Source organism: Heloderma suspectum, chromosome 1 (assembly GCF_057233095.1).
Source record: "Heloderma suspectum isolate Gila_16-S chromosome 1, 16-S_ref, whole genome shotgun sequence".
In the NCBI taxonomy this organism is placed as follows: domain Eukaryota; kingdom Metazoa; phylum Chordata; class Lepidosauria; order Squamata; family Helodermatidae; genus Heloderma; species Heloderma suspectum.
The window spans coordinates 378,271,325-378,298,565 of NC_139458.1; the positions used below are offsets into that span (position 1 = coordinate 378,271,325).

Sequence of the window (27,241 nt, forward strand, 5' to 3'; positions counted from 1 at the left end):
AGTATCCAGTGCTGCCTGCTTGGTAACAGGACCCACCACTAGTGCAATGGGAAGCTAGTGGATCCTTAAGCAAATGGAAATGAGCAGAAATGCTCATTTCCAGAATGAGGGCAGGTCAGTAGAGCTCACAGAAGGGAGCTCTGCTGACCTGTCTCATTCCAGAAATGAGTGTGCTCCTCATTTCCAGGTTGCTTTAGGAAGCGCTAGCTTCCTGTAGCACTAATGGCCAGTCCCGCTGGCGCAATAGAAACAGCAGGAGTGCAGCAACAGCATAGGATACTGCCACAGCTTCTCTTGACAAAATGCTATGATGGTTTCCTGAGCAAGTACTGTTAATAGCAGATTTAGACTACTTACACTATTTCATAGAATTATAGAATAGTAGGGTTGGAAGGGGCCTACAAGGCCATCGAGTCCAACCCCCTGCTCAATGCAGGAATCCAAGTCAGAGCATCCCTGACAGATGGCTGTCCAGCCTCATCTTGAATGCCTCCAGTGTGGGAGAGCCCACCGCCTCCCTAGGTAATTGGTTCCATTGTCGTATTGCTCTAACAGTCAGGACATTTTTCCTGATGTTCAGCCGGAATCTGGCATCCTGTAACTTGAGCCCATTATTCCGTGTCCTGAACTCTGGGATGATCAAGAAGAGATCCCGGCCTTTCTCTCTGTGACAACCTTTCAAGTACTTGAAGAGCGCTATCATATCTCCCCTCAGTCTTCTCTTCTCAAGGCTAAACATGCCCAGTTCTTTCAGTCTCTCTTCATAGGGCTTTGTTTCCAGTCCCCTGATCATCTTTGTTGCCCTCCTCTGAACCCTCTCCAGTTTGTCTGCATCCTTCTTAAAGTGTGGTGCCCAGAACTGGACACAGTACTCCAGATGAGGCCTAACCAGTGCTGAGTAGAGGGGAACTAGTACTTCCTGGGATTTGGAAGCTATGCTTCTATTAATGCAGCTCAAAAGAGCATTTGCCTTTTTTGCAGCCACATCACCTTGTTGGCTCATATTCAGCTTGTGATCGACAACAATTCCAAGATCTTTCTCGCTTGTAGTGTTGTTGAGCCACGTATCCCCCATCTTGTAACTGTGAATTTGGTTTCAGTTTACTTTATTCAGTTTGAATTCTGGAGAACTGATCTGCATATTGTGAAAGAGTAAAGCTAGGTATTCATTGACAAAGGTAAAAGATGTAATTTCTCATTTATAATTGAAAAATACCTTGGCTTGCTTTTTCAGTAACTCAGTCTCCTAGTGGAACAGATGATTCGTTGTTACGGGGGTTGCATGCACCAAATCAGAACAACCAATTTATTATCCAGCTGTCCTCCATACCAATGTTAAGTGCATGCTTCAACAAACTATTCTCCATGCTACAAGTCCATCATGTTCAGGTATGTACTTAAAGATTGTAGAGAGTTCTTGCCATGTTGTCCTTTGAGAATGAGGGATGCACTTTTGCCAGGTAATATCTTTTATTGAGACAAATTTTACTTTGCTGCTGTTATGCTTTTAGGTTGTTAGTTCTAATCAAAAGTTAGCTCATCTGCTAACTAATTCTAGAATTTTGGGTCAGTTACGATAAGGCCATGTCTCTTCCTGCAGATGTTCTTACTACTACATCATTGGAATGCTCAGCAAGGCCCAGCTTGCAGATATAATGGGCGAGGGGAAAAGAGGGGGTGGACACACCTGATTTCCTCTTTGGTTTCACTGTTGCCATTGTGTTTGTTTTAATGGCAGGTTTTCTTATAGCATCTGAAGAGTGAAATTTACTTGGGCTAGAAAAGTTACTTAAAAGCAATACTGGCTGTTCAGAAACTTGCCTTGATGATGGTTGCTGCCAAAAGTAAACAATACTCTGGATGCTATATTTACTGCTTTGGCAGGGAGGTGGTGGTGGTTCTGCCTTAACCATAAATAAGTTGGCTTATATAAGATCAAAATAACATGATGTATAATAAATGCAGCCTACAAGGGTGGAGAAGAGATTATAATGTTTGTAATCTCAAGATGCACATTCATTTGCACATCCTTAAATCCTCAATTCCATAGTTGTCTTGTTCTAAGCATGTCTTTTAAATAACAGCTGCTTGTCATTATCCTCTAGCTTGAGTCCCTTCTACAGTTATGGCTCACATTAAGCCTGAATTCTGGGTCCACTGGGACTAAAGACAACTGCACTGACATTTTCTTGTATAATGCCAACCGGACACCTGTCATTCCTTTAAATCAAGGTGAGCTGCATCAGTGTTTCTGTACTTCTACACAGTTTAAGGCAACATTATTAAGGGTATTGGGTTAGTACTCATGAAATTCTGTCATAACATTTGTAGGCCCTGTTCACACGTAATGACAACCAGTTGTTGTACATGAGTGGGAGAGATCGGGTGCTTTGCCTGCAGCTTGTCCACCTCTTCCGCTTTTATTCCATAACCCATGATCGGCCGCTTTGTACGTTGTGGAGCATGACATACGAACCCATTTGTTGCTGGGTTAACCAGTGGGTTGTTTAGCCCCTAAACAACCAGCAGTCCAGGTTCAGACTTCGGACACTTCACAGCCTGCAAAGGAGCCTGTCGTGGGTTGTGGAGTAAAGCAGAAGAGGTGGGCACGCTGCAGGCAATGCGCCCGTTCATGCATGAACCCATTGGTTTTTAAACTCATCAGTTTAAATGTATTCAGCATGGATTAGTTCAGTGCAAAATTATATGGTAGATTCAAGCACTATTTCCAGTTTATGAATAAATATATGCATACCAAAGGCTAATTCACTATCAGGAAGGAAAAGACAGAAGAGTTATGCCTTGAACAGTTTGTATTTAAAAGTCCTCACTTCCCCCTTTTCCTTTCTGTCACACACGTCTTGGAATGCAGTTTTTCACAGTTGCAAAAACCTCTAGGATAAGGTCTCAACAGGAACTTGGTCTAATACTGGTTTTCAGTGATTCCACATTAAACTGGCCTTTAGTCTAGTACTTCATACACTTTTAAGAGAAAACGGGGATCGTAATTTTAAAAAGAAGAGTACTGATAAAATTTGCAGGCAACATGGTGAAGCCCAGTTGTAAAACTCCTTTGCCAGGGAGGTTAGGTTAGTCTACTCTTTATTGTCCTTTAGATGGCTTGTGAAGAGAGCATTGTTCTTTTGAGCATTTCATAGTTAATTCCACACTCTGTTTTTACTATTAATCCCCGATTTTATTCTTTTTAAAATCTGCAGCTTTTTATAGTTTATGTATTGAATTTTTAAAATTGTTTTTATTTGTACATTACCTTGAGTGCTTTTTGATTGGAGGGGCAATCCAAACACATTCTAAATAAACAAGGTCCTCCTTCACATACATGGACATATGAGTGTACAAATACACAACCCAATGGCATGAATTGCATCATTGGGAAGGGACTCCAAAATCAATGTGAATGTGAAAGGGGCCTTCATGTGCAATCCTATGCATGTTTAGACAGAAAAAAGTCCTAAAATTCCAAGCATTCCCCAGCCAGCATGGGAGGACAGAGTATGCTGGGAGTTGTAGGACTTTTTTCTGTCTAAACATGCATAGGATTGTGCCCTAATATTACTATTTTTATCGCCTAACTCCGTACTACTTAGATGGGGTTCTGAGGGCCTTTATTTATTTAAAATATGTCTTGGCCCCTTTCAGGGTAGAAGCCCTCCCAAGGTGGCTTACAGCAATAAAATAGCTATCTGCCCTATCATTATCTCTCCCTCACCCCCTATCTTTGTGCGTTGCCCTTGCATGAAGCAACAGCACTAATAGGTGTTACTGCTAGGGACAGGGAGTTCACAGCACTGAAACAATTGAATTGCGTATACCCTTGCACTAGTGTTGCAGATGTCTGTTTGAACCTGTGTTCTGCACAGGATTTCAGGAGGGGATGAGGAGTGTATGAGTTGGATGAAAGGAAACCTAATTTTTTTGGATATTATTCTGAGGATGCCATCAGATAATTCATCATTGTGTGGAGTATACCTGTCCTCACACGTTATATTTTTAAGGCATATTTGAAGATGAATTAAGCATACACATTAGGAAGGGATTCCAAAAACAATGTGAATGTAAAAGGGGCCTTAGGGCACAATGCTATGCCATTTCAGACATAAAAAAGTCCTACAACACCCAGCATTCTCCAGCCAGCATGGCTGGCTGGGGAATTCAGGGAGTTGTAAGACTTTTTTCTGTCTAAACAGGCATAGGACTGCACCCTTAGACTACTTGAGATGGGCAAACACTTTCTTGTTGCCAGTTTTTCCAGTGGGAAGAAGTTCTTTCTTTGCCAGATCATCTCCAATGAGCTGTCCCCTAGGTAAATTTCAGTGACTCCATACTTCACCAGATTTTTTTCAAACAGGCATGCCTGGCCTTTTTGTTCTCCTTTCAGTCTCTGGAGGTTGTTCACGGTTATCAGCGCATAGGCTTGGTGTTGTGGCTGTGTTATCCCCTGCTGATGTGTTTGCAGAATTAGCAAGAGGGATGTAAATATGCCTCATAAAAAGGTTCAGGATCTCCTGCTAAATCTGGGGCCTGAAGGCTGTTTCCATTATAGGTACTGTGTGCCTATTCCAAAAGTAAGATGATAATTGCTGCTTCATATGTTACCAAATTCCTATATGGAAACCTCTTCTGTGTAGGAAATTGCTTGATTTCTGCAGGTAGATCATAATATAACATGTTGTGAACATGTTGGCAACATGTGAAGTGGCCCCAAGCGGTTGCGAGCACAGCGTGTATAACAGCAGTCTCCTCCTGTCCCCGCTGAAGCTGATCTAGGCAAACAAACAAGTTGGATCCAGAGTTAGTCATACTTACAGTAGAACCATTGAAATCAATGGAGCTAAATTAGTCAGTGCTTGCTTAAGTCCTACTGATTTCAGTGGGTCTATTCAAAGTATGACCAAGTCTGGGTCAGGCCTATTGACAGCAGCACAGTCTCCATCTTAGTTTTATCCACAGAGGAAATAGTGAAGCCAGAACATGGCATGTCTGTCCTCTTGAAGAGTTCTGTGGTTCATTTTTTGTCCTTGGATGCTAATGAACCTGTGATCACTTTCTCTCACATTGTGCACATCAGTTTAATATCCTGCCAATATGCTTGTTACTAGCATTCTTAATGCATTTAGTACATTCCCCAGCCTGGGGGATTGTGAGGTTTAGATCTCTGACATAGTAATATTTTCCTGCTCTTTTCCTTTCTAAAAAGTAATAATTTGTTTTTACAAACAATGGACGTCTGCAGTAATACATTAGAATTACAACTTACAGCTGTGATATGCCGTGTTTTGAACTGTGTGTTTGTTACAGCATCAGTAACTAGCTTCCTGACAGTCCTGGCATGGTATCCTAATACCTTACTGCGAACATGGTGCCTTGTACTTCATAGTCTAACCCTCATGACGAACATGCAGTTCAACTGTAAGTTCCTTGGGAATATTGCACTTTTTAAATTTAAAATGTAATGGGCATTTACTTTAAAAATATATTATTAAAATTAGTTTGATTCAGTTTGAATGAAAGCTGTAGACATCCCAGAACTTCTGTTCTAAGTACACATGCTAAAATATTAAATCAAGGTAAGAGCCTTCTTTAGCATTTATCTGTTAAATATGTGGCAGCATAAATGTAGCAAATGTAAAATAAACCATTATTTTCTGGAGAGTTCATGTTAAGTATTGAAATACATAAAGAACCAAGTTTTATATTGTGAAAAACCTGCTGGGTTCTTTGTTCCTTGTAGAAAGGAGATATGAAAGGTCTGTAATACTTTTGTTGTTTAAGAGGACAGGAGAGTAGCATGTGAACATCTTAAACAAGGATTCAACAGGGAACTTAATAAGGTTGCCCACTTCTTTTCTTAGTAAAGACTGATCCACTTAACTATCCAAGCAGATACGTGGGAGAGACATATCTTCTTCAGAACGTTGTGCCAAATAGCCTGAAAATGATGCTTAAGATTTGGTAGCAGGAAATTTTCCCTTCCCTCCTTAACTGCAGCCATTGCTCCTCCTGGGCCCAGCTCCTCCACGTTATATGTAGGAATACTGCTTCAGCCTCATCTCCTTTGCTGGTGACTAAGAGACACACTCTTTGGCTTTGAAAGCTGCAGGTGGTATGGAAGCCCAGGAGAGAGCAGAGAAGTAATATGAGTCCAGTAGCATCTTTCCATCTGTCCTTGACTGCATGTATGAAGTCTTCACCATGGCAGCCAGCCGTAGCAGTCTCGTACAAGCTCGATGGACTCGATGGCCTTGGGGGTTGGACTCGATGGCCTTGTAGGCCCCTTCCAACCCTACTATTCTATGACTATTCTATGAAGCAACAGAACAGAGTCCCTACTGTTACCATCCCTCCCTAGTATTTAGATTTCTTTGCTGGCGCTGCCTAAGGAAGTGCAAATGAATTTAGCTGGAACAAGAAAATATATCTTAAAATAAAATAATGAAAATTTACCATAAAACCACAAAAATATAAGATGAAATGGGAAAAATTGAAGTACTCACAGGTACTGAGGCTGAAGCAGTATTCCTATGTATAACCAGGAGGAGCTGGGCCCAGGAGGAGCAATGGCTGCAGTTAAGGAGAGAAGGGAAAATTTTCTGTTACCAAATCTTGAGCATCATTTTCAGGCTATTTGGCATAACGTTTTGAAGAAGACATCTCCCAGGTATCTGCTTGGATAGTTAAGTGGATAAGCCTTTACTAAGAAAAGAAGTGGGCAACCTTATTAAGTTCTCTGTTGAATCCTTGTTTAAGGTGTTCTCATGCAACTCTCCTGTCCTCTTAAACAACAGAAGTATTGCAGATCCTTCATATCTCCTTTCTACAAGGAACAAAGAACCCAGCAAGTTTTGCACACATCTCAGGTAACCACCATGGCTTGTTTTGATAATGCAAACCAGGTCATTGTGGCCCAGTTTCACATGACACAAGGGTGGTTAATAAGCTACCCTTATTAACCAACCCTGCATGTGGCAGGTGTGTGCTGCCCGTAATTACCCTCACTGGCCACAGTGGCGTACCCAGTGTACTATGCGTACCCAGAGGGTGGGTGGCTGGAGTGGTTAATAAACCACTCGGAACCCACACTGTGATGTAGAATTACTGGGTGGTTTGTTAACCACCCCAGCTGCCCATCCTTGCCATGTTTACACATAACTATAAGCTGTGCCCAGCACGCACAGGGAAATTGGGTGAGATGTGCCCAGCATGCACAGGTGTGTTTAATAAGCCACTGTGGCTTGTTAAACATCTGCAATTGTGCAAACTCAGTCAGTATCTACTCTAAGTAGTGCTAACATTGTATTTAACCCTATAACTTTAATTGGTCCCATATGATGTTACAGAACTTGACCTTTTCTGTGGTGCATGTAGAAGTATAATTTCAGAATGTTTCTTTTAATAGCTGTTTGTCTTACAGCTGGTCCCAGCAGTGCCATTACATCTCAGGAAAGTACTGCCCAGCTGTTGGTGTCAGATCCCAACCTCATTCATGTTTTAGTGAAGTTTCTTTCTGGAACCAATCCTCATGGAACAAATCAACATAGTCCACAGGTAATATTTTTAATTTCATTGATGGCTATATGCAAGCAAGCTAGATATTCAGCTCACCCAGGATGGTAAAAAGCTAATTGTATTCCTGAAATATTATGCAAATCATTATAGAATTACTGGGCATTGGCATATGGGCATTGTCTTTTTTTGTCTGTATCTTCATAATAGTAATCGTCTATGAACTACATCAGCTTTATAGATAAACATTAACAATATGCCTGCCAGAATGCACATGTGAATCTTAATGTGGCTTGAGCAGTGGGTCTAGCTTATTTGGAAGGCTAGACTTTATCTAGGTTGTTAAGCAAGTGGATATCTATAAAGCCATGTGGTATGCGAAAGTAATCTTACCTCCCTGTGAGTGCACTAAGAGTTGGGTTAAATTTCAAGGAAGTGATATGTGTTGTCAGTAGATTTGAGTCCAGCTGTGCAATCCAAAATATATATCCTTAGAACTCTATGTTCCATTAAAATCAGTGCTGGGACATTTTTTGATTGGTCTATCCATCCTATGACACGGACATTGGAACTATTCCAGAAAATGTAATTCTTCAGAGATTAATGCAAATGCCTGTTTAAACCTTCTTTTCTAGGTTGGCCCAACTGCCACCCAAGCTATGCAAGAGTTTCTTACTCGTTTACAAGTGCACCTTTCTTCAACAAGCCCTCAGATGTTCAGTGAATTTTTATTAAAATTAATACATATTCTTTCAACTGAGAGGTAAAATTTTATTTGTTATAGTTTTACCTTAGTCTTAGGTCTTAAGATTTTAAAGTTTCATTGAAGTCTACATTTACAGAAAGAAACAAGACAGTTTCACATCTTTTTTTCAGCATTTGTCAAATTTAATTAGCCCTATTCAAAATGCAATAGTGGAGATGAGTAAGAATATTAAGCTCAGTATTTTTGCAGATATTTTTAAAACAATATATTGATGGGAAAAGACTTTTCCTTCTAGAAACCCCTCCTTCATCCCCACCGCACCCCAAGATTGAGTCTGTTTCCAAATACACTTTTGAAAACTATTAGGCTTCATGATACTGCTAATATGATGTGGTTTTAGTGTTTTTTATTGTACTTTTTATTTTTAGTCATATTTGTACAATGCCCTGGTGTTCACAAGGGTGAAGGGTGGTTTAAAAATGTTTAGATAATCACGAGAGTGTATAAAAAGACAAGGCACTTACATAAAACAAAAATAAGAGGCCCTGTGCTCAGATTTACAATCCAAGTTAGTCAAAACCCATAAAGGAAGGTGAATGTGAAGTGTGTGGTTAGAAAGTGCCACTGACAGAAGGCAAATTTTTCTTGGCCATCTAAATAAACCCTCGGAAGGAGCCAGATGGATTTTGGGAGGGAAAGATTTCTAACAATAGTGGGCAACAAGAGAAAATAAGCAGGAAAGAAGAACAGAGGATATAATCTTGCATTTGCATAAAGTAATAGTACTAAAGGGATGGCAAGAGTGCCAAGGACTGTGAGTAGAGAGAAGATCAGGTAAGTAGAGTAAAAGAATTTTAATTAAATTAAAAGTTAATTTTAAGCTATTTAAATAGAATCCAGGCCGAAAGAAGAAGCCAGTCTAGAGAGCAGAAAAGAGGAGTATCATTATTATAGCATCAAGTGAGATGGATTGGTGTCACTTGTTTTTATAACGTTTTATAGTTATCTTTAATATGCTTATTGCCTTTTTGTATGGTTTTTTTTATCTTGCACGCTGCCTTAAGAGGGTTTTACCTTTAAAGGTGGCCTAAAAATAATTTTAAATAAGATATGTAAATAAATAAGTCAAACTGAAGGGTTCAAGTAAGAGAAAGGAGGCTTGAGAGAAGTGTTCAGCATCCCCCTCCTGCCCCTCCCCAATGTACTTTAAATTACCGCGCTTGTTAGGTAATCAACAACAACCATTTTCTGATTCAGAAGTCTCCTGCCGTTATGGGTCAGTTCGCACATAACGGTGGATGTGTGCAAGCCATTTCAGTTTTCATTGGGGAATCGGAGGCTGTCAGCGTGAAGGTTGTTTAGGGGCTAAACAACCCAGTCCTTAACCCAACGACAAACTATGAGTTAACGGTTAAATAATCCATGATGTACCACCATGGCATGCAAACCAGGTCCATGCCTAGTGTGGACCTGAGGGAAGAGGAGAACAACAAAAAGCAGCAGAGTGGATTTATCAGATTTCATTATTTTTTTTAAAAAAAGATGTTATCCAGGAGAAAATAGCAAAGAGAGCATCAGAACTTCTAGTTAAAGGAATAACTTATGATCAGGCAGAGTAAAGCTGAAGATCATAAGTATTGGAATTATATTGAAAGACCAAGAGAATGAACAAACAAGCCAAAAGGGAGAATATATGTATGGCAAAAAGGTGGGACCTAAGGCAGAAGCTTGGAGAATGCCAGCAAATAGTGGGCAAGTAAGAGAGAGAACCAAAATCTTGAAGGGAGCAATGAAAAAGGTACAACTGGAACTAGAGAGGCCTACAGAGCACAGGCAAAGCAGGAGAGGAGAGTAATCCATAGTACCGAAAACAGAAAAATAAGAGAGGAGCAGGAAAAAAATAAAAATCAATGAGGACATAATACATTCGAGATATGTATTAAAGTCATTTCACTCGTATCAGTGGAGCCAAAACCAAACTGATAGGAATCAAGAAGAAAAATATCCAAGAACTTTAAAGGCTTGAGAGCAGAAAACAAATGCAATAACTTTAGAAAACAAAGGAAGTTAAGATAGCACAATAGTGATAGTGTGATAGAATGAGAGGATGCTGGTGGCAGAGGTAGTGAGCAGCACGACAGAGGCTATTTAGCTCTACCTTCATGGTCTTCCAAGATTTAAGTCAAAAGGGAAAAGAACATATAGATCTGGTTCACATGTCACAGCAGCAAATTGGGGGTACGCATGCCGCCTGCGAGCTGCTTCTGATTTCTGTAAATAACCTCCAATCAGCCCAATCAGAGGTCATCAGCATAATGTGTGAACCTGGACTGATGGTTTGTTGTTGGGTTAACTGCTGGGTTGTTTAGCCCCTAAACAACCCAGCAGTCCAGGTTCACACGTCACACTGACAACCTCCAGTCTTGCTGATCGGAGATTTGCTGCCAAATACCACTGCGACATGTGAATAGGCCCATGTATTAGAAGCTAAAACAAGTAGGGTGTTCGGCCTCCGTTTCTCTAGGGCAACTTCTAAGTGTGACAGTAATTGGATCACTTTGACATTACTGTTATTTGTGTTGCCGCAAGCAGCTGGTAAAAGTTCTCATTCCAGGCTCTTTCCTATAGTGGGAGGGGGGCGCAATGGGCTATAGCAGGGGAGGTTAACCTCTGGTCTACAGGCCTAGTCCAGCCTCTGTTGGGGCCCAATCTGGCCTGTGGAAGGCTAAGCACCTTCCATGAGCCCCCGCACTCCCTTCCCTTCCAAAGACTCGCCCCCTGAGGGCGAGCTCCACAAAGGGGAATCCCTTTCTTATTTTGGATCACATACTATCCCCTATCAGCGGTGCAAAGGGGAATTCCTTCTGTCCGACCAGCATTCCCCTACACCACTTCACACGCTGCTTGTGCCTCAATTATGAAGTGCACAATGCAGGAAGGAGCAGCCCGACTCAGCTGGGGCTTGCAGAAGGTGGCTCCTGCAAGCCCCGACTGAGTCTCTTTCTCTGTGCAGAGAGAGACGTGGAGCTCCGTGCCTCTCTCTGCAGTGCAGAATCTGCACGGATATTTTTTTTTTAATTGGCAGATGATGCCATGGGAGGGAAGGGGCTTCGGAAATGAGGCCCCGCCCCTTGACATTGTCCAGCCCACCAGGGGTAATCCAGCCTGCAGACCAAAAGTGGTTGCCCTCCCCTGGGCTATTGGAAGTTGCTGGGGAAACTTATGATGTGCTGGCCAGATGAGACAGCCCTTCAGTTGCTTAGCATTAGGGGGCCCCTCATAGATGATAAAAGTCCTGGATTCATGCTTCTCCAGGAGGAGAAGCCAGAATGAATTGTGGTTATTAATGAGTTGCAATTATTATTTGTCTACTTTAAAAAATTATACACTGCCTTCTAAGTACAGGCTCTGAAGTAATGAAAGGAATAAAACAAGAAAATAATACAAATGAGAAAAGCAGTATACTTGAACAGGCAATTATTTTGTTACATGAACATTTCAGTGTGTGTAAGAGGCTGATTTTTCATGAACTAAAATAATCCTCATTTTAATGTTCTTCACTTCTAGGGGTGCTTTTCAGACTGGTCAGGGGCCTCTGGACGCGCAAGTAAAGCTTCTGGAATTTACACTTGAACAAAATTTTGAAGTTGTTTCAGTGAGCACCATTTCTGCTGTTATTGAATCAATCACATTTCTGGTGCACCATTACATTACATGTGCTGACAAAGTGATGTCTCGCAGTGGGTCCGACAGTTCAGTGGGTGCTCGAGCATGTTTTGGAGGGCTTTTTGCTAATATCATCCGGCCAGGGGATGCCAAAGCAGTCTGTGGAGAGATGACAAGGGATCAGCTCATGTTTGATTTGCTCAAGCTGGTTAATATCCTGGTGCAGCTGCCACTGTCAAGCAACAGAGAATATAGTGCTCGGGCTCAGATGGCCAGCAGCACTACCGACAGTGTCTCTGATGAAGAAAAGGTTTCTGGTGGAAAAGATAGCAACGGAAACAGCAGCAGTACTCAAGGCTCAACTGCCTACGTGGCTGACCTAGTCTTAGCTAACCAGCAGATTATGAGCCAGATTCTGTCTGCTTTGGGCCAGTGTAACAGCAGTGCTATGGCAATGATAATTGGTAGGTATTTTAATAGTGTATTTACTTATCTATTTGTGACTTTTATTGCCTTCCAAAAAGCTAAGAACAACTTACATACAGTTCTTAGACAGTCTCCCTTGCTGGTATATTACAGAGCCAGACCTGCTTGAATTTGTATGTACAGAAATGGTTAAACCGGTGGCTTTTAGGTTTATAATTCAAAGACTTCCATGTATCTGAAATATTTCTAGTTAACCTGGAATAGCCTGTATAACTATTAGAAATATTTGATTCTAAATCACTATTTCATAGGTGAACTGTCACAGCTACCTGGATACTTTTTCTTTCTAGTAGTCTAGCAAATGAATAAATTGTGATGTATCTAAAGATCCCAATGCTTAAACTCTCTTCACCAGTATAACAATATACACAATATAATAACAAAACAGTATAAATATAATACAATATAATAGCATGACAAATAACCATAATAAAATACAGCAATAAATTAATGAAAGTAAAAACAGACTAAAAACTTACAAATAGAACAGAAATTACATCTAAAATGTGTGGGTGAATGGGAAGATTAATCTGGCACTGGAAAAATTGTAGGGTCAGTGCTAATCAAACCTCTTTGGGGAGAGCATTCTAGAGCTGGGGTTCCACAGCAGAAAAGACCCTTGTGAATACACCTCTGCTAAAGAGGATCCTCAGGGCAGGCCCAAGAGGATAGATTTCTAGTGTGAACAAGGAGAAAATGTCTTGCTTTTGCTGTTCACTTGCCACTAAAACCTAAAAAGTGTGTAGCTGTCAAAAAGGATATTAAGAGCCAGTTTTTAACAGCCAAACGTTTATAAGTTAAAGTTATTGTCCTGTATGCCATCTCTTCTTCAACAGAATAACTTGAAATGTTGGAAATTTTATAGTTTTCTATTTTATAGTTCTGTATTTTGCAGTAGTTGAAAGGGCATCCAGGATTAAATGGGGGTAAAACTATCAAAACATTCTGTATATTTAGTAAGGGTCACTTTATTGCCTTCAAATTGATACAGATATATTTTATTGCTCCTAGGCGCAAGTGGTTTACATCTTACAAAACATGAGAATTTTCATGGTGGATTGGATGCCATATCAGTTGGAGATGGCTTATTTACCATACTAACAACACTCAGTAAAAAAGCCACTACTGTGCAGGTGATGCTTCAGCCAATTCTTACCTACATGGCCTGTGGGTATATGGGAAGACAAGTAAGTGTTTAGAAGATTACTCTGTAATTGATTTTCAATGGTTTTGATCCTGTCACTGCTAAAGATGTGTGGAAGTTCTTTGTGTATGCAACTAAAATAGCATGTGCAGCTATGGAGGACTGTTGACACATATATCAAGGCTCCAGAGCGTTGTGTATGCAGAGGCCCCCTTCCTTCTCCTACTGTATAGCATACAGTGTGCATTTCTGTACAGCAAGCTGTGGCAAGGCGAGGTGTGCTGCCAAGTGGCCATCCATTGTCCCCAACTCTCACATCTGATCAGTTTTGACCTTTAGGCTACCTGTAACCTCTGCAGGGGTGGGGGACCAAGTTTGATAGACTGCTTCCAGAGGCTGATGAATCCAGATAGATTTCTGAGGACCCTTGGGGATTTTCCTGCAGGCTTAGCCACCACTCCTGCTGAGGCCCTAATCTCCACTTGGAATGAGGGGATGAGCCAGGCTATCGCTATGATCACTCCCAAATGTCCTCAACCCAGTCATATAACCGTGTCAGCTCCTTGGTATTCGAGTTGCTGAGGGTGATGAAATGACTGTGTCGACGATTAGAACACAAATGGCGGAAGACTCGTAACAAATATGGTCAAACATGGGTAAGAATCCATTTGCAATCTTATTCTGTGGTGGTGATGATGGCGAAGAAACCTTACTTCTCTGCCACCATTGCATCTGCTCAGTGTCAACCAATGTTGTTTTTTTGTAGGTTCAAGGCCTCTTGGATATAGGCTCCAGAATACAACAGCTTTGAACCCTCAAAGGTCCTCTGTAGCAATTTGCTGGACATTTTGCAGATAAATGTCCCTGTTCATTATGTTGGACCGTTCAGCGGTTTTTGATACCATTGACCATGGTATCCTGCTGAGGCATCTGTCAGAGATGGGACTGGGAGTATACTGTTATACAGTAGGTCCAGTCCTTCTTGGAGGGGTAATCTCAGACGGTGGTGCCGAGGGATTCCTGTTTGGCACTGTGGCCATTGGCCTGTGGTGTTCCCCAGGGTCCCATCTTATCCCCCATGCTATTTAACATATACATGAAACCACTGGGAGAGATTTGTCTGGAGTTTGTGGGTTCGTTATTACCAGTATGCTGATGACAAGCAACTTTATCACTCCTTTTCATCTAAATCCAAGGAAGTTGTTCTGGTTCTAAATCAGTGCCTGATGTCCTCATCAGTGCATTTTACCAGTTTAGGCTGTTACGCCAGCTGCGGCCCTACTGGGAGAGAACAGACCTTGCCTTCGCTAGCCATGCACTAGTGACATCCAGGATAGACTAAAGTGTTCTGTATGTGGGTCTGCCTTTGAAGACAGCTCAGAAACTTCAGCTGGTACAGAATGCAACCGTCCAAGTGTTGGTGGGGCAAGGCAGTCAGATCATATTTTCCCTATACTTGACCAGCTGCACTAGTTGCCAGTGAGTTTCCGAGTCCAATTTAAAGTACAGGTTTTGACCTTTAAAGCCTTAAATGATTTGGGACCAAATTACTTAGAAGACCACCTTTACCCATATCAGCTTGCCTGCAAGAACAGCAGCAGGGGCTCTTCTCACTTGTCCACCTTTGAAGGCAGTTAGGTGAGCAAGTACACAAGAGAGGGCCCTTTCCTCAGTGGCCCGACACCTCTGGAATAGATTGCCTTCGAGGGTCCGTCAGGCCCTGATCCCTTGATCATGTGTGTGCTTTATTGCTGTATTTTATATTGTTCTTATGAAATTGCATCACACTATTTTATTGCTGTAAGCCACCTTGTGAGAGCTCCTGCTCTAACATCCAAGAAATGTTATAAATAAATACATCATTTGAAAGACCATAGCTAATCCATTCCAAGACTTAGTCTACAGCCTGGGGTTACTGGCATAGATCCTCTTAGGAATGGAAGTTGCAAAGAAGGAAGCAAAGGAAGGGAAGCATATTGTCCCTTCTGTGTCCTGTAAATTGTAGCAGATCTGTATTTGACTAGTGGGATATTAATACATTTGAGATACACTATTGATTTTATTAGGGAATGAGTACTTAACTTAGCAAGGTAACACCAGGTACATGCTAAGTTGGAAACCGATCTTAAAACAAATTGTTAACTTAAAGTAGATTTCCTTCCATGTTGGAGAGAAGTAATCAAGTAATGCTTGGAGGCCCTGTTTATAGTGAATAGTTTCACTAATGGCCTTGAGAGAAGTCAGGAGTGTGTCAATAACATTTTTGGGTGATATAAATCCATACTAATCCTAGCTGTTAGAAATAGAGAACTCCGTAACTCTTGATTGACATGGACATATTAACCAGTTTCTAGGCTTGCTTATTTTTATAGCAGTGGTATGCATTTTATTTCACTAGTAGATTAAGAAAAAAGAGGCTGATAACATGTATTGTCAGATTTGTTGCTTTCTGCTGCTACGGTGCTAGCCAGCTAATCTGTCATGAATCTTCCATCACAAAAGTGTATTAATCAGGCATTATGAGAGTTGGATGCATCATCATTTATTGCATTATGTTTGGGGTAAAAATACAAAGTGGACAGATTTGTCCTGCATCGTTCCTTTTTAGTATGAAAAATAGACTATGGAAAGAAATGAATCACTTCTGAATTTTCAGCTTATCTGTATTAAATGTAGATAGTATAATCATGAGTACTTATTATACAATTCTTTGGATTTCCACTAGGGTTCTCTTGCCACTTGCCAGTTATCTGAACCGCTACTGTGGTTCATCTTAAGAGTGCTAGATACCAGCGAGGCACTGAAAGCATTTCACGATATGGGTAAGTGTCCTTTTCCATTTCCTGGTATATTGGCTAGAGAAATCCTATGTTTGGGGTCAAAACAGCCTTGTGCATGAGGAGAAATATACTCTGCATGTGTCCAGGGAGTCTCCACTCCTCATCCCCCCAAATCTATGTAACTCCAAACTACAATTCGTGCTGTTCCAGAAGGCCCCTGACCATCAAGCAGCTTTTGGGAGTGGGGGTGTACAAGGCTGCAGTGGCAGAGGGGTTGGTCCCAGTGTGCACACACTGTTCCATACATGGCTGCTTGCATCCTGGCCTAGGAGTTTTGCATATTAACACTGTACTTCAGACATAATGCCGAACCATGGTTTGACATTACGTCCATGAGCAGGCACAAGCTTTGGATTTACACCCTTCTCTCCTCATGCACCATGATTTTTTAACTTCTGAGTTTTCAGCAAACCATATGTTGTTTTGCCCAAACCATTCAAACTGTGGTTGGCTGTGTTATTAGTCTAGACGTTCATTAATTCTCTGTTTCACTTATAGGAGGCGTTCAGCTCATTTGCAATAATATGGTGACCAGTACCAGAGCCATCGTAAATACAGCAAGAAGCATGGTTTCAACTATTATGAAATTCCTAGACTCTGGCCCTAGCAAGGCAACAGATAGTAGCCTGAAGGCAAGGGTGCTAGCTTCCGAGCCTGATAATGCAGAAGGAATCCACAACTTTGCACCATTGGGTATGCTATGTGCCACCTTTTACATTGGCATCATTTTGAAGCACATAAAATAAGACCTTTCAAACACATTACAATAATTATTGTATATACTAATAGCAAACTCATTCTCCAAGTGCCTATCCTTATGTGACCAAAGAGGCACCATCTACATACAAGGAGGAGGCATCAGCAGGCTTGAGGGAATTTCAAGGTTTGCAAAAGTACAAAAAACCTTCAGGGGGAAAAACCCCAATGGGGGAACCCAAAACCAAACAGTGAGGACTGAACATTCTCAGTCATGGAATGCTGGCTGACTGTTGGGGGGCAAAATGAAAAACTGGGGAGGGGGAATGGAACGGAGTATCCTGGAAAATGGAGTACCCTGAACAGGAGTACTCTACACAGCAACATTTTATTTCAGGTCTGACTTATTTATAAAGCACCTACAATTTGCTAGCACTGTAAAAAGATTAAAAAAGACACAGGCCCTGTCCTCAGACTTAAAATGTAAAGGACTGACACAAAAGGAAAAAAAAGTGTGGTGAGAGAATTATTTGACTCCATAATTTTAGCATTTTTCAGTAAATCTGGTTTGCATATAGTTAGCCAGTTTCTGAAGGTGATGTATTTGAAGTCCACAGTTTCATAGCAGCACAAATATGATTTAAATCATCACGTTTAACTTTACTTTAGCCTATTAGAGCAGAAATAGTAACTCCTCCTGTATTATCATAGTGACTGAAATAAAAAGTGCCTGAAAATTGCACTTTATGCTTCAAAATGTTGCTCTCACTGTGGATGTGATTCCCACCATACCTCACCACCATAGGAAGTTGTTAATTGTGGTCCATTATGTTTAAAGGTATATTAGTAGTAGCAACCTGTTTTTTTCCTGATACTTTTATTTTATAACTTTTTGCAAATTTTGCTCTACACTAATCTGCATAAATTGAAATATCTAAAAGCTTTTCTCCCCCTACTCCAAAGTTCTGGAGATTTGTCATTTTATTTATTTTGAAAGATTTTTTTTACTCCACTCCTCTGCCAAAAAAGGGCTCCCAAAGCAGCTTACAAAGATCAGTAAGTCAATAGTCCCGTCTCTCAGACGCAAGAAGCAAAAAAGGAGAGCAACAGTTGCAGAACATCACAAAAAGTGCTACCAGCACCCAATTGTTGTAATTAACAATATCAAATGTGCAATCTATTGTACAAAAGTTGAAAATAATTGTGCGAAACTACAAAGCCCATATAGAAAAGAAGGGGGAAATACAAAGAACCAGGACTACATTTTCAAAATGCACAAATGGAGATCCATTCATAGTTACACAAATCTGAGAATGTACAGACAGGCATCCAGTAGCGTGTCTATTTCGACAATCTCAACCTGTTGGACCAAATGGCAGGCTGCAGTCGCCATTTAGTATTGTCCTAAGATCAGCATGAAATAAGGAAACAACTGACAAGCTGGGAGAGGGGGGGGGGAAATATCTGACTGCATTTGGCCTTGTTAAGTTTTAAACCGTGGCTTAAATAGAGGAATAGCTCCTGTAACTTCTGATGAAGACTGTCGAAACAGGCACTCCACTGGATCCCCATCTGTGCATTCCCAGATTTGTGAGCCTTCCCTTGGTGGACATGACACAAAAGGAATAGAGTTTGGGAGGGAGGAGGAGAGTTTTTAACTCTATGCGTTTTGGAAGGAAAATTGTACGTATGAATAATTGCAAGTTTATCTGATCTCATCTTTTGAAATCCTCGACACAGCTATATTAATGCCAGTTGTTTTTTGAAGGTTCAATCACATCTAGCAGTCCTACAGCCCAGCCTGCTGAAGTGTTGCTACAGGCAACTCCACCTCACAGAAGAGCGCGGTCTGCTGCGTGGTCTTATATCTTTCTGCCTGAGGAAGCCTGGTGTGACCTTACAATTCATCTTCCTGCTGCGGTGCTGTTAAAAGAAATACACATTCAGCCTCATCTTGCATCCCTTGCAAGTAAGTATATTTAGAGTACTTCATTTATCTTGTAAGGTAAAGGGGAAATTTTGAAGCGTTAGCAACCCCTTTCTTAAATAACAAAGCCACTAACAACTGCCTACTTCAGATGTAACGATCTTGGTCTTCTGAATGTGCACACTGGTCATATGCCACATATCACACAGTATGAAATCTGAAGTCTTTTTTTAAAGCTTTTTATTGCAAAAACAAACAAGCAAAAGAAGGAGTAATAACAAATTAGTTTTTAATAGTTTATAATATTTTTTTTCAAAATGTGTAAGACATTGATTACTTCTGACAGTTTTTTAAAATGATAACAAACACTGTACCTAATTTAAGCTATTAGTCCATTAAAATTTTTGAAACCAAGAAAAAGTAATTTTTACTTTGAATTGGATAGCACCATGTCACTTTCCAGTTCAGCAACGCTTACATCTTTTACCAAGTCCTGGGTGCCACTTGTGAGTAAGTCCGGGGTCTCTCCCATTTGGTCAGTTCTATGACCAATTGTTCTAGGTGGTGGTAGTGTGTGCTAGTGTATGCAGCATGCACTTACTGTTCATGTGTTGAATATTTTTATTTATTTTCCATTTTAAAGCAATGAAAATAATGCCTTCAAGTTGTAACCCAGATCTTAGATGTGCATGTGTTTGTGTCTTTACAGCATGCCCATCCTCAGTTTCTGTTGAAATAAGTGCAGATGGGGTGAACATGTTACCTTTGTCTACGCCTGTTATCACAAGTGGTCTTACCTACATAAAAATACAACTTGTAAAAGCTGAAGTTGCCTCAGCTGTTTGTCTTCGCCTTCACCGCCCACGAGATGCCAGCACATTAGGCCTCTCTCAGATTAAATTGCTAGGGCTCACTGCCTTTGGTAACACCTCATCTGCAACAGTCAACAATCCATTCCTTCCTTCTGAAGACCAGGTATCCAAAACAAGGTATGTATTGTCAATAGATAACAAGAAGAGTGAATAACCTAAGTTTCGTTGGTTACGTACCCTCATAGCCAACCTTCCAGGGGCTGCATGATAGCGGTGGGTGGAACCAATGTAAAAATAAGCTGGGCTGTACACCTATACCCTCATATCCACTTGCAGACGCTCTCCCACAATTGCAGTGGGCGTGGGGCTGAGCTTTGTGTAGATCACAGTGGAAAGGTTGGGCTTGAGCCATTGGCCTTTTTAGAAAGCATAATTGCTGTGCCAGATGACCAAAGCCAAGGAGAAAAGGCCCTGGCCTGGAACTGAAGGCTCCATAGGGAGGGGGGAAATAAATGAAAAAAGAAATCCCTGGTTTGCCACTGAAATTTGGCAGTAAACCACTCCATAGCCCTCAGTAGTGCTAAAACAGACAAATGTAGCTTGTTCGCTAGCGAAGTTTGTCAGTTTTAGCACTCTGTAACTGCTATAGAATGCCATTTGTTCTTGTTTAATTTTTCCTTTCGGGGGTGGGGTGGGACTGCATATTGCCCACCCCTGTCATATGACATAGGCCTAGCTTCAGATTTTGGGGGACATAGGAAGCTGCCTTAGACTGAATCAGACTATTGGCCCATCCTGTATTGTCAACCCTGACTGGCAGCAGCTCTCCAGGGTTTCAGGCAGGAGTTTTTCCAGCCCTACCTGGAGATGCTGGGGATTGAATCTGGGGCCTTCTGCATGCCAAGCAGAAGCTCTAACACTGAGCTATGGCACCTCCATAGGCTTCCCTCAGTGGGTTCCCCCAGTAATGACCAGCACTCACTGCCACTGGAGCCCTCTGGCAGAACGGCTGCTGCAGCCACCAGCCTCATACAATCTCCTGGTTTATTTCCTGTCCAACAGACACCATAATTAGCATAAATCTTTGCTAGTTGGCAGAGGTGTCACATAGCAACAATACAGGATCTCATAATGATATCAGGTCCTTTCATAAATACAGTATACCAGACAGAATCTGAACTTTGAACCCAAACATTTTATCCCACATTAAAAAAAAAAAATCCTTATCTCATTATTTACAAGGACTTGATACATTTGGGATAACAGCCCTTTCATTTTTTCTCTTCAGGTTCCAATTAACATATCCCTGTTCTCAGATTTTGCATTACTAAGCTTCTCAACTGTTCGTGTTGAATTCAGGAGGGAATCCTTCCTTCCATTTTAATTTCTCTTCTTTCTTTTCCAGCATTGGATGGTTAAGGTTGTTGCATCATTGCCTCACTCACATAAGTGATTTAGAAGGAATGATGGCTAGTGCTGCAGCACCCACTGCCAACCTGTTGCAAACATGTGCTGCTCTGCTGATGTCTCCATACTGTGGCATGCACTCTCCAAACATTGAGGCTGTGCTTGTAAAGATTGGACTTCAGTCCACCAAGATAGGCCTAAAACTAATAGATATTCTTTTAAGAAATTGTTCTGCATCTGGGAGTGATCCTACAGGTAAGAGTGCAGCTTGCTTTATTTCCAGTTTTAATAATCATGTGACATGAAGAGGCATAGAAGAATGGCATGGATATAGAAATAGTGAGATTTTAAAATAAGTATATTTTAATTTCTTCACCTTTTAAGATGCCTGACAGTTAAGTTTTCCAACCTTTCTTTGAAATGATAGTGATTAACATTTTTTAAAAGGTCAAGATTTTTCTTCTTCAGGCCATTAAAAACCACTTTGTGGGCCAGTGAGACATATATTGCTCAATGCATACCATTAATTAAAAATAATTATCTTTCTCTTTTATGTGGGAAGATTTGAATAGTCCCTTGCTATTTGGAAGATTAAATGGCCTATCATCTGACTCCACAATTGACATTCTCTATCAGCTTGGGACAACTCAGGATCCTGGAACAAAAGATAGGTAAACAATTTGCTTTGTTTTTAATACACATGCATACACATACGTACGTACGTACGTGCAAATGTAGGGTGCATGGATCGCAGATTACCGCATTCTGCAGTGCTACCGCAAATACATTTCTGTATAAAACAGTTTGTCTCCTACAAGAAAATTATGCCTTTACTGTTTCCCACCTAGCCCTCCAAATACATCGGCATCCTATTTGCAAGATTGAACAATTCCCAAATACAGGAAGGCTTTCTGAAGTGCACAATTAAATGTACTGCCCTCAGCATTACTTGAGGTTGTTTTAAGACATGTATGTCCATCTGGAGATGTACTGTTTTGCTCCTTTTATAGAGATTTGCAGAAAGAGTTTATTACCCCACTAATAGTATCTCTGTCAGGGTGCTCATCTCTTTTGTATGTATCCTTCCTTCTTGCGGACTGAGATAAATGGGTGACAGCAAAGTTTTAGTTGGCCATCATTAAAATGTGTACTATGATGCCCTGAATCCTTTTTTTTTTAAATAGTTTGGCAATTCTACTTGCTTAATAGTGTTTTATATTTGATGTATCTTGTGGTTGGCGTAATTTTTATAATTTTTAGTTTGACAATTTATCTGTTCTGTTGTGTTTTATGTATGAATTATTAATTGCAGTGGCTTGTGGTGTTCTATTCCTCTGTTAATATGCACACATCCATTTTGATGCATAGTTGCATATGTGTGGAGTGTGAGCATACAATGGGTTCCTGTCAATTGAGAGTGGTAAATGTAGTGTTTTGGAGTAGGGGCATAGTTCAGCCTTAGTCGAGATGTGGATAGCAGCCTCCTTTCTGATTCTAATTTTCATATCAGTGGATAAAGTATAAGGGTTACAAATTGGAATACTAGCAGTGTGTGTACTCTAGAGCAGGGGTGGAGAACCTCAGGCCCAGGGCCCAAATCTGGCCTTCCTGTGGGGTCCCAGTCTGGCCCTCCACCTCCTTTTCCCCAACGACTGATCATTCAGGGGGTTTGCAACTTCTGTGCAGTTGGGGGTTGGACTCGATGGCCTTATAGGCCCCTTCCAACTCTACTATTCTATGATTCCCCACCCCCCATGCTTAGGTTTGAAATGCCTCTTGTAAAGCTTAGTTACTGGCAGGAAAAGCTTTAATCTACAATATGGTGATGGTGTTTGGATTTTTGGCTCCGCCCCATTTCCATTTGGCCCCATCCACCATTGAAACACAGCCTCCAAGGGCTTCCCTGAAATTGAATTCATCCCTCAGGCTGAAAGAGGTTCCCCAGGGTTCTCTAGAGCGTCATGAGTGGGCAAAGCACCGAAAGTGGAGGGTAGCCAACAAACAGATGCTGGAGCAAATTGACTTTTAGGTGTGTGTAATATTGATATTTCTTTTCTCATACATAAGCAATACCTGGACTTCTTTTCTCCTTGCACAGTTTTCATATAGAACTGGAAGAATTTGAAGTGATCATGCACAACAAATATATTTATGATTTTCTAGATTTATTTCATTTCTATAATGCCCAATAGCCAAAGTTCTCTTGGTGGTTAACTTTCCCCGCTAAAGTGATGTGCAAAGCCATTGACAGATCATTCACAGTTAATTTAGAGTGCAATCCTAAGTGATAAGCAGAAGGTTCTGAGATCAGAGCTCTCTGTCTATTTTATGGCCTGCCAGCAAGAGTCAGGCCAGGGCTTGGAGGAAGACAGAGGTGAAAATGTCTCCCATTCGTCCTTTTCTTACATTTTCCATGATGTGCTTTTCAGCTCATCTAGCTGACCCACCTTGTGGGCAGGATGGGCGATGGAGAGGCCCCTCTGCCCCCCCCATCCTGCCCCCTCCTCTCCCCAAGCTGTTTTGACATTGCTGTTGCTACCTCAAAAGAGCACTGGCTGTGAGGGGGTGGTAGAACAATACAATCTCTGACTCCCCCTCCCAAGGTAGTAGCAGTGTCTATGGCCTTGGAAGGGGGACCTGCCATATGCTCTCCCAGGGACCATAGGGTAGCTCTGTTTGGCGCATGTACTTAAAATAAAACCCAGCTAAGCTAATCATTTTCAGTGATCAAGCCTGGTAATCAGACAAAATATTGAATTGTTGGTGTCTGATTTACTTTGGCTCTACTCTCATGAAGTCAGCATTACTAACATAAATGCTTGAACACTGCACAATAGGTGGATGCTGTGAGTTTAATCTGTTTAGAATTGTTTGGAGGTTTTTTTTAGCTTGTGTGCATGTTTGAAATTCTGTACTTTTATCTACAGTCCAGTTCATATTCTCTTCAGTCCATAACACAATATTCCTCGTTTTTACCTTGAACTTATTTAATGTGTATCCACGTTTTAGAATTCAAGCCCTGTTGAAGTGGGTCAGCGATTCGGCAAGAATAGCTGCTATGAAAAAAAGTGGTCGCGTTAACTACATCTGTCCAAACAGTTCTACAAGAGAGTATGGTCTTCTGATGCCATCTCCTTCCCATTTGCACTGTGTAGCGGCGATTTTATGGCATAGCTATGAATTGCTTGTAGAATATGACTTGCCAGCATTGCTGAACAGAGAGCTCTTTGAGTAAGTAGTTTAAGCAAGCATTTGTGCAAGATGTAGCGATCTTGAATTGTATTTCCTTCTAAGACATTTAAGCTTTAAAGTTAGTTATACAAAATAGTAGTGGGCTGCAGATTCTTTTTTTCCATTTGTAGTTTAATAAACTACTAATACCGGGGTTTGAGTGCCACAAAAGTGCTTGGACGTAAACGACTAACATGATAAAGTCTTAAAAAATGGCTCTCCTAAAGGAAGTCAGATCTATCTATAGACCATTTAGCCTTGAGTCTTTCTATGTGACATTTTAAATGACCTTGAAAGGTATTGTCATACATTTCTGGCACCAAATTCATAATGTAAGTTTTAAAGACAACACATGCAAAGCAAAATGGCTGTCAGTTTCTAATGACTATCACACACAAATCTGGAGTTGTTCTTTCACATGCTTTTACCATGTGATACAAATTTCCTAATTGTTTAGGCAGTGCCTATTTCATGAAATTGGCCTTAGACTGCCTCCATTTTGCACAGAGTCAGGAATCTTTTTAGCCATTGACAATATGGTAATTTGCAAGATGCTATGAAAGTGTTTGGCTCTGTAATTATCATTGGCAGGGATGCTGAAGCCAGTAATTCTTTTAGCAGCAAAGGTGCTGTTCTTAGAAACATTAATTTCAGAACTTTGGCCATGGATTCTAAATCTGTTGGTAGGTCCCATCACTCTTACAGTTAGGGATTTGTTGCATAAAAGAGTATAGAAAGTTCATAGTGCAATGTTTATAACATAACATAGACTCCAGTTTAAACAAGATTTTGCATACATGGCTGGCTGGAGAATGCTGGGAGTTGTAGGACTTTTTTTTTTGTTTAAACAGGCATTGGATTACGCACTTAGTGTGTGATATAGCTAAAATTTCCCCAACCCCACCAACTTTACCATATATTACCATGAGCACTTCGGGGTGTTTTCTTGTTCTTCAACTAGAAGCCAGTGAATTTGTTTGATATGGGCCCTGTGACCTCTCTGATGACATTCTGCTTCTTTTGTCTGCTGTATTAAGTAGAGCAATGGAACAACATTTTTATGTTTTTGATTAACTAAAAGAAATGAGCACGTGGTATGTTCTAACTACTTTTTTCCTCTTCCTTAGATCTCTCTTTAATTGGTCCATGTCTCTTCCCTGCAATATGGTTTTGAAGAAAGCTGTTGACAGTCTGCTTTGTTCAATGTGCCACATTCACCCAAATTATTTTTCCTTACTCATGGGGTGGATGGGTATCACACCTCCCCCTGTACAGTTGCAGCACAGACTGTCTATGACAGATGACAGCAAAAAACAGGACCTTAGTTCATCTTTAACAGATGACTCTAAAAATGCACAAGCACCTCTTGCACTAACAGAGTCTCACCTGGCCACCCTTGCTGCCTCATCACAATCTCCTGAAGCTATTAAACAGCTGTTGGACTCAGGTTTGCCCTCTCTTCTTGTAAGAAGCCTTGCGAGTTTTTGCTTTAACCATACCTCTGCCTATGACTTCAATGCTCAGTCAACAGACAATTCCCAGGACAGGCTCAGAAGACACCATGTTCCACAGCACTTTAATAAAATGCCCATCACAGCAGACTTAGTTGCTCCTGTTCTCAGGTTTTTGACAGACGTTGGGAACAGCAATCTTATGAAGGACTGGTTGGGTGGCTCTGAAGTCAACCCACTGTGGACAGCACTTTTATTTCTTCTCTGCCATTCTGGTGCTACTTCTGGAGGACATGGTATGGCAACGCAACAGAATAGTGCCAGGCCTACTTTACTTTCTTCAGCTTCAGGAACAGGATTGACCACTCAGCAAAGAACTGCAATTGAAAATGCCACTGTTGCATTCTTCTTGCAGTGCATCTCTTGCCATCCTAATAACCAGAGACTGATGGCTCAGGTAATAAGCCAGTTCACCTGTTGAGTAGTTGATATTGATTAAAATGTCATTTTAACTGGATTTTGAAGACTGGCTGAGAGTTTGTGGACTGGAGGTTTTCTTGAGGCATCTAGACGTGCTTTTCTGGTGCCTATGATGAAAGAAGAACTAAGCAATAATGTTACATAGCATCTTGAATATGCTGAAGTTTTTATGCTAGTGCAAACAATATAACTGTATTCGGCAACCATGACATCTGAAAATCATTCACACTATGGGTTTCCCCATTTGTACAGAGGGTTTCCATGCTAACAACAATGTCTGGTGCTGTTATGGAGATGGTTCCCTCATGAGCCCATCTTCTGTTAAAGATAATGGGGAAATGCTCCCTCCCCCCCCCCCCACTTTGCTTGGCAGGTTAGCTTGGTGGGAGATCTGGCAAAAGAGCCTTTTCAGTGGTGGATTCCACCATCTAGTAAACCCAGTTGGCTGCCCATGTGAATCTGAGTGCATTATGTGGGGCTCTTTGGTACACTCCGGTGATACATTCAGCTTGTTCCCTTCCACCAGCCCTTGAGGAGTGAAGCAATTAATGATTGTGGGCTTTGGAGGAAGCAGATATAACACCTTGCCTGCTAACTGCTAAACCCTGTTTTAAAGTATATATGTACAAATAAACAGATAAATAGATGCTTGGTTTTTGCAACTTTTTGCTGACCCATATGTTTTGTTTGACCATTTAGCCTAATTTCAGGGCATAAGCTGCTGCTGTTGAAACCCTGTGATCTTTAAGAGAAATAGAAGGCAGGGCTTTAATTGTTACCACAATTAATGGTTTCCATCCAACATCACAGACTTCCCCTCCCCCCTGGAATCCCCCACGCCCCTCCATATTTTCTCTGGAGAGTCCCCTGA

General features: G+C 41.1%; 1 protein-coding gene across 10 annotated transcripts in view; it reads left to right on the forward strand.

Moving 5' to 3' along the window:
- BIRC6 (baculoviral IAP repeat containing 6) overlaps window positions 1-27,241 on the forward strand; it is a 188,197-nt gene that overhangs the window by 77,805 nt on the left and 83,151 nt on the right. For all 10 annotated transcript variants that reach the window (XM_084828379.1, XM_084828376.1, XM_084828377.1 and 7 more), the window contains 15 exons: window positions 1,235-1,389; window positions 2,106-2,232; window positions 5,320-5,430; window positions 7,433-7,566; window positions 8,160-8,287; window positions 11,798-12,360; window positions 13,394-13,569; window positions 16,252-16,348; window positions 16,865-17,059; window positions 18,831-19,031; window positions 19,699-19,978; window positions 21,207-21,463; window positions 21,771-21,879; window positions 24,218-24,439; window positions 25,567-26,347. In XM_084828379.1, the coding sequence (XP_084684505.1) occupies window positions 1,235-1,389; window positions 2,106-2,232; window positions 5,320-5,430; window positions 7,433-7,566; window positions 8,160-8,287; window positions 11,798-12,360; window positions 13,394-13,569; window positions 16,252-16,348; window positions 16,865-17,059; window positions 18,831-19,031; window positions 19,699-19,978; window positions 21,207-21,463; window positions 21,771-21,879; window positions 24,218-24,439; window positions 25,567-26,347 (3,536 nt within the window). The remainder of the gene's footprint in view (window positions 1-1,234; window positions 1,390-2,105; window positions 2,233-5,319; window positions 5,431-7,432; window positions 7,567-8,159; window positions 8,288-11,797; window positions 12,361-13,393; window positions 13,570-16,251; window positions 16,349-16,864; window positions 17,060-18,830; window positions 19,032-19,698; window positions 19,979-21,206; window positions 21,464-21,770; window positions 21,880-24,217; window positions 24,440-25,566; window positions 26,348-27,241) is intronic.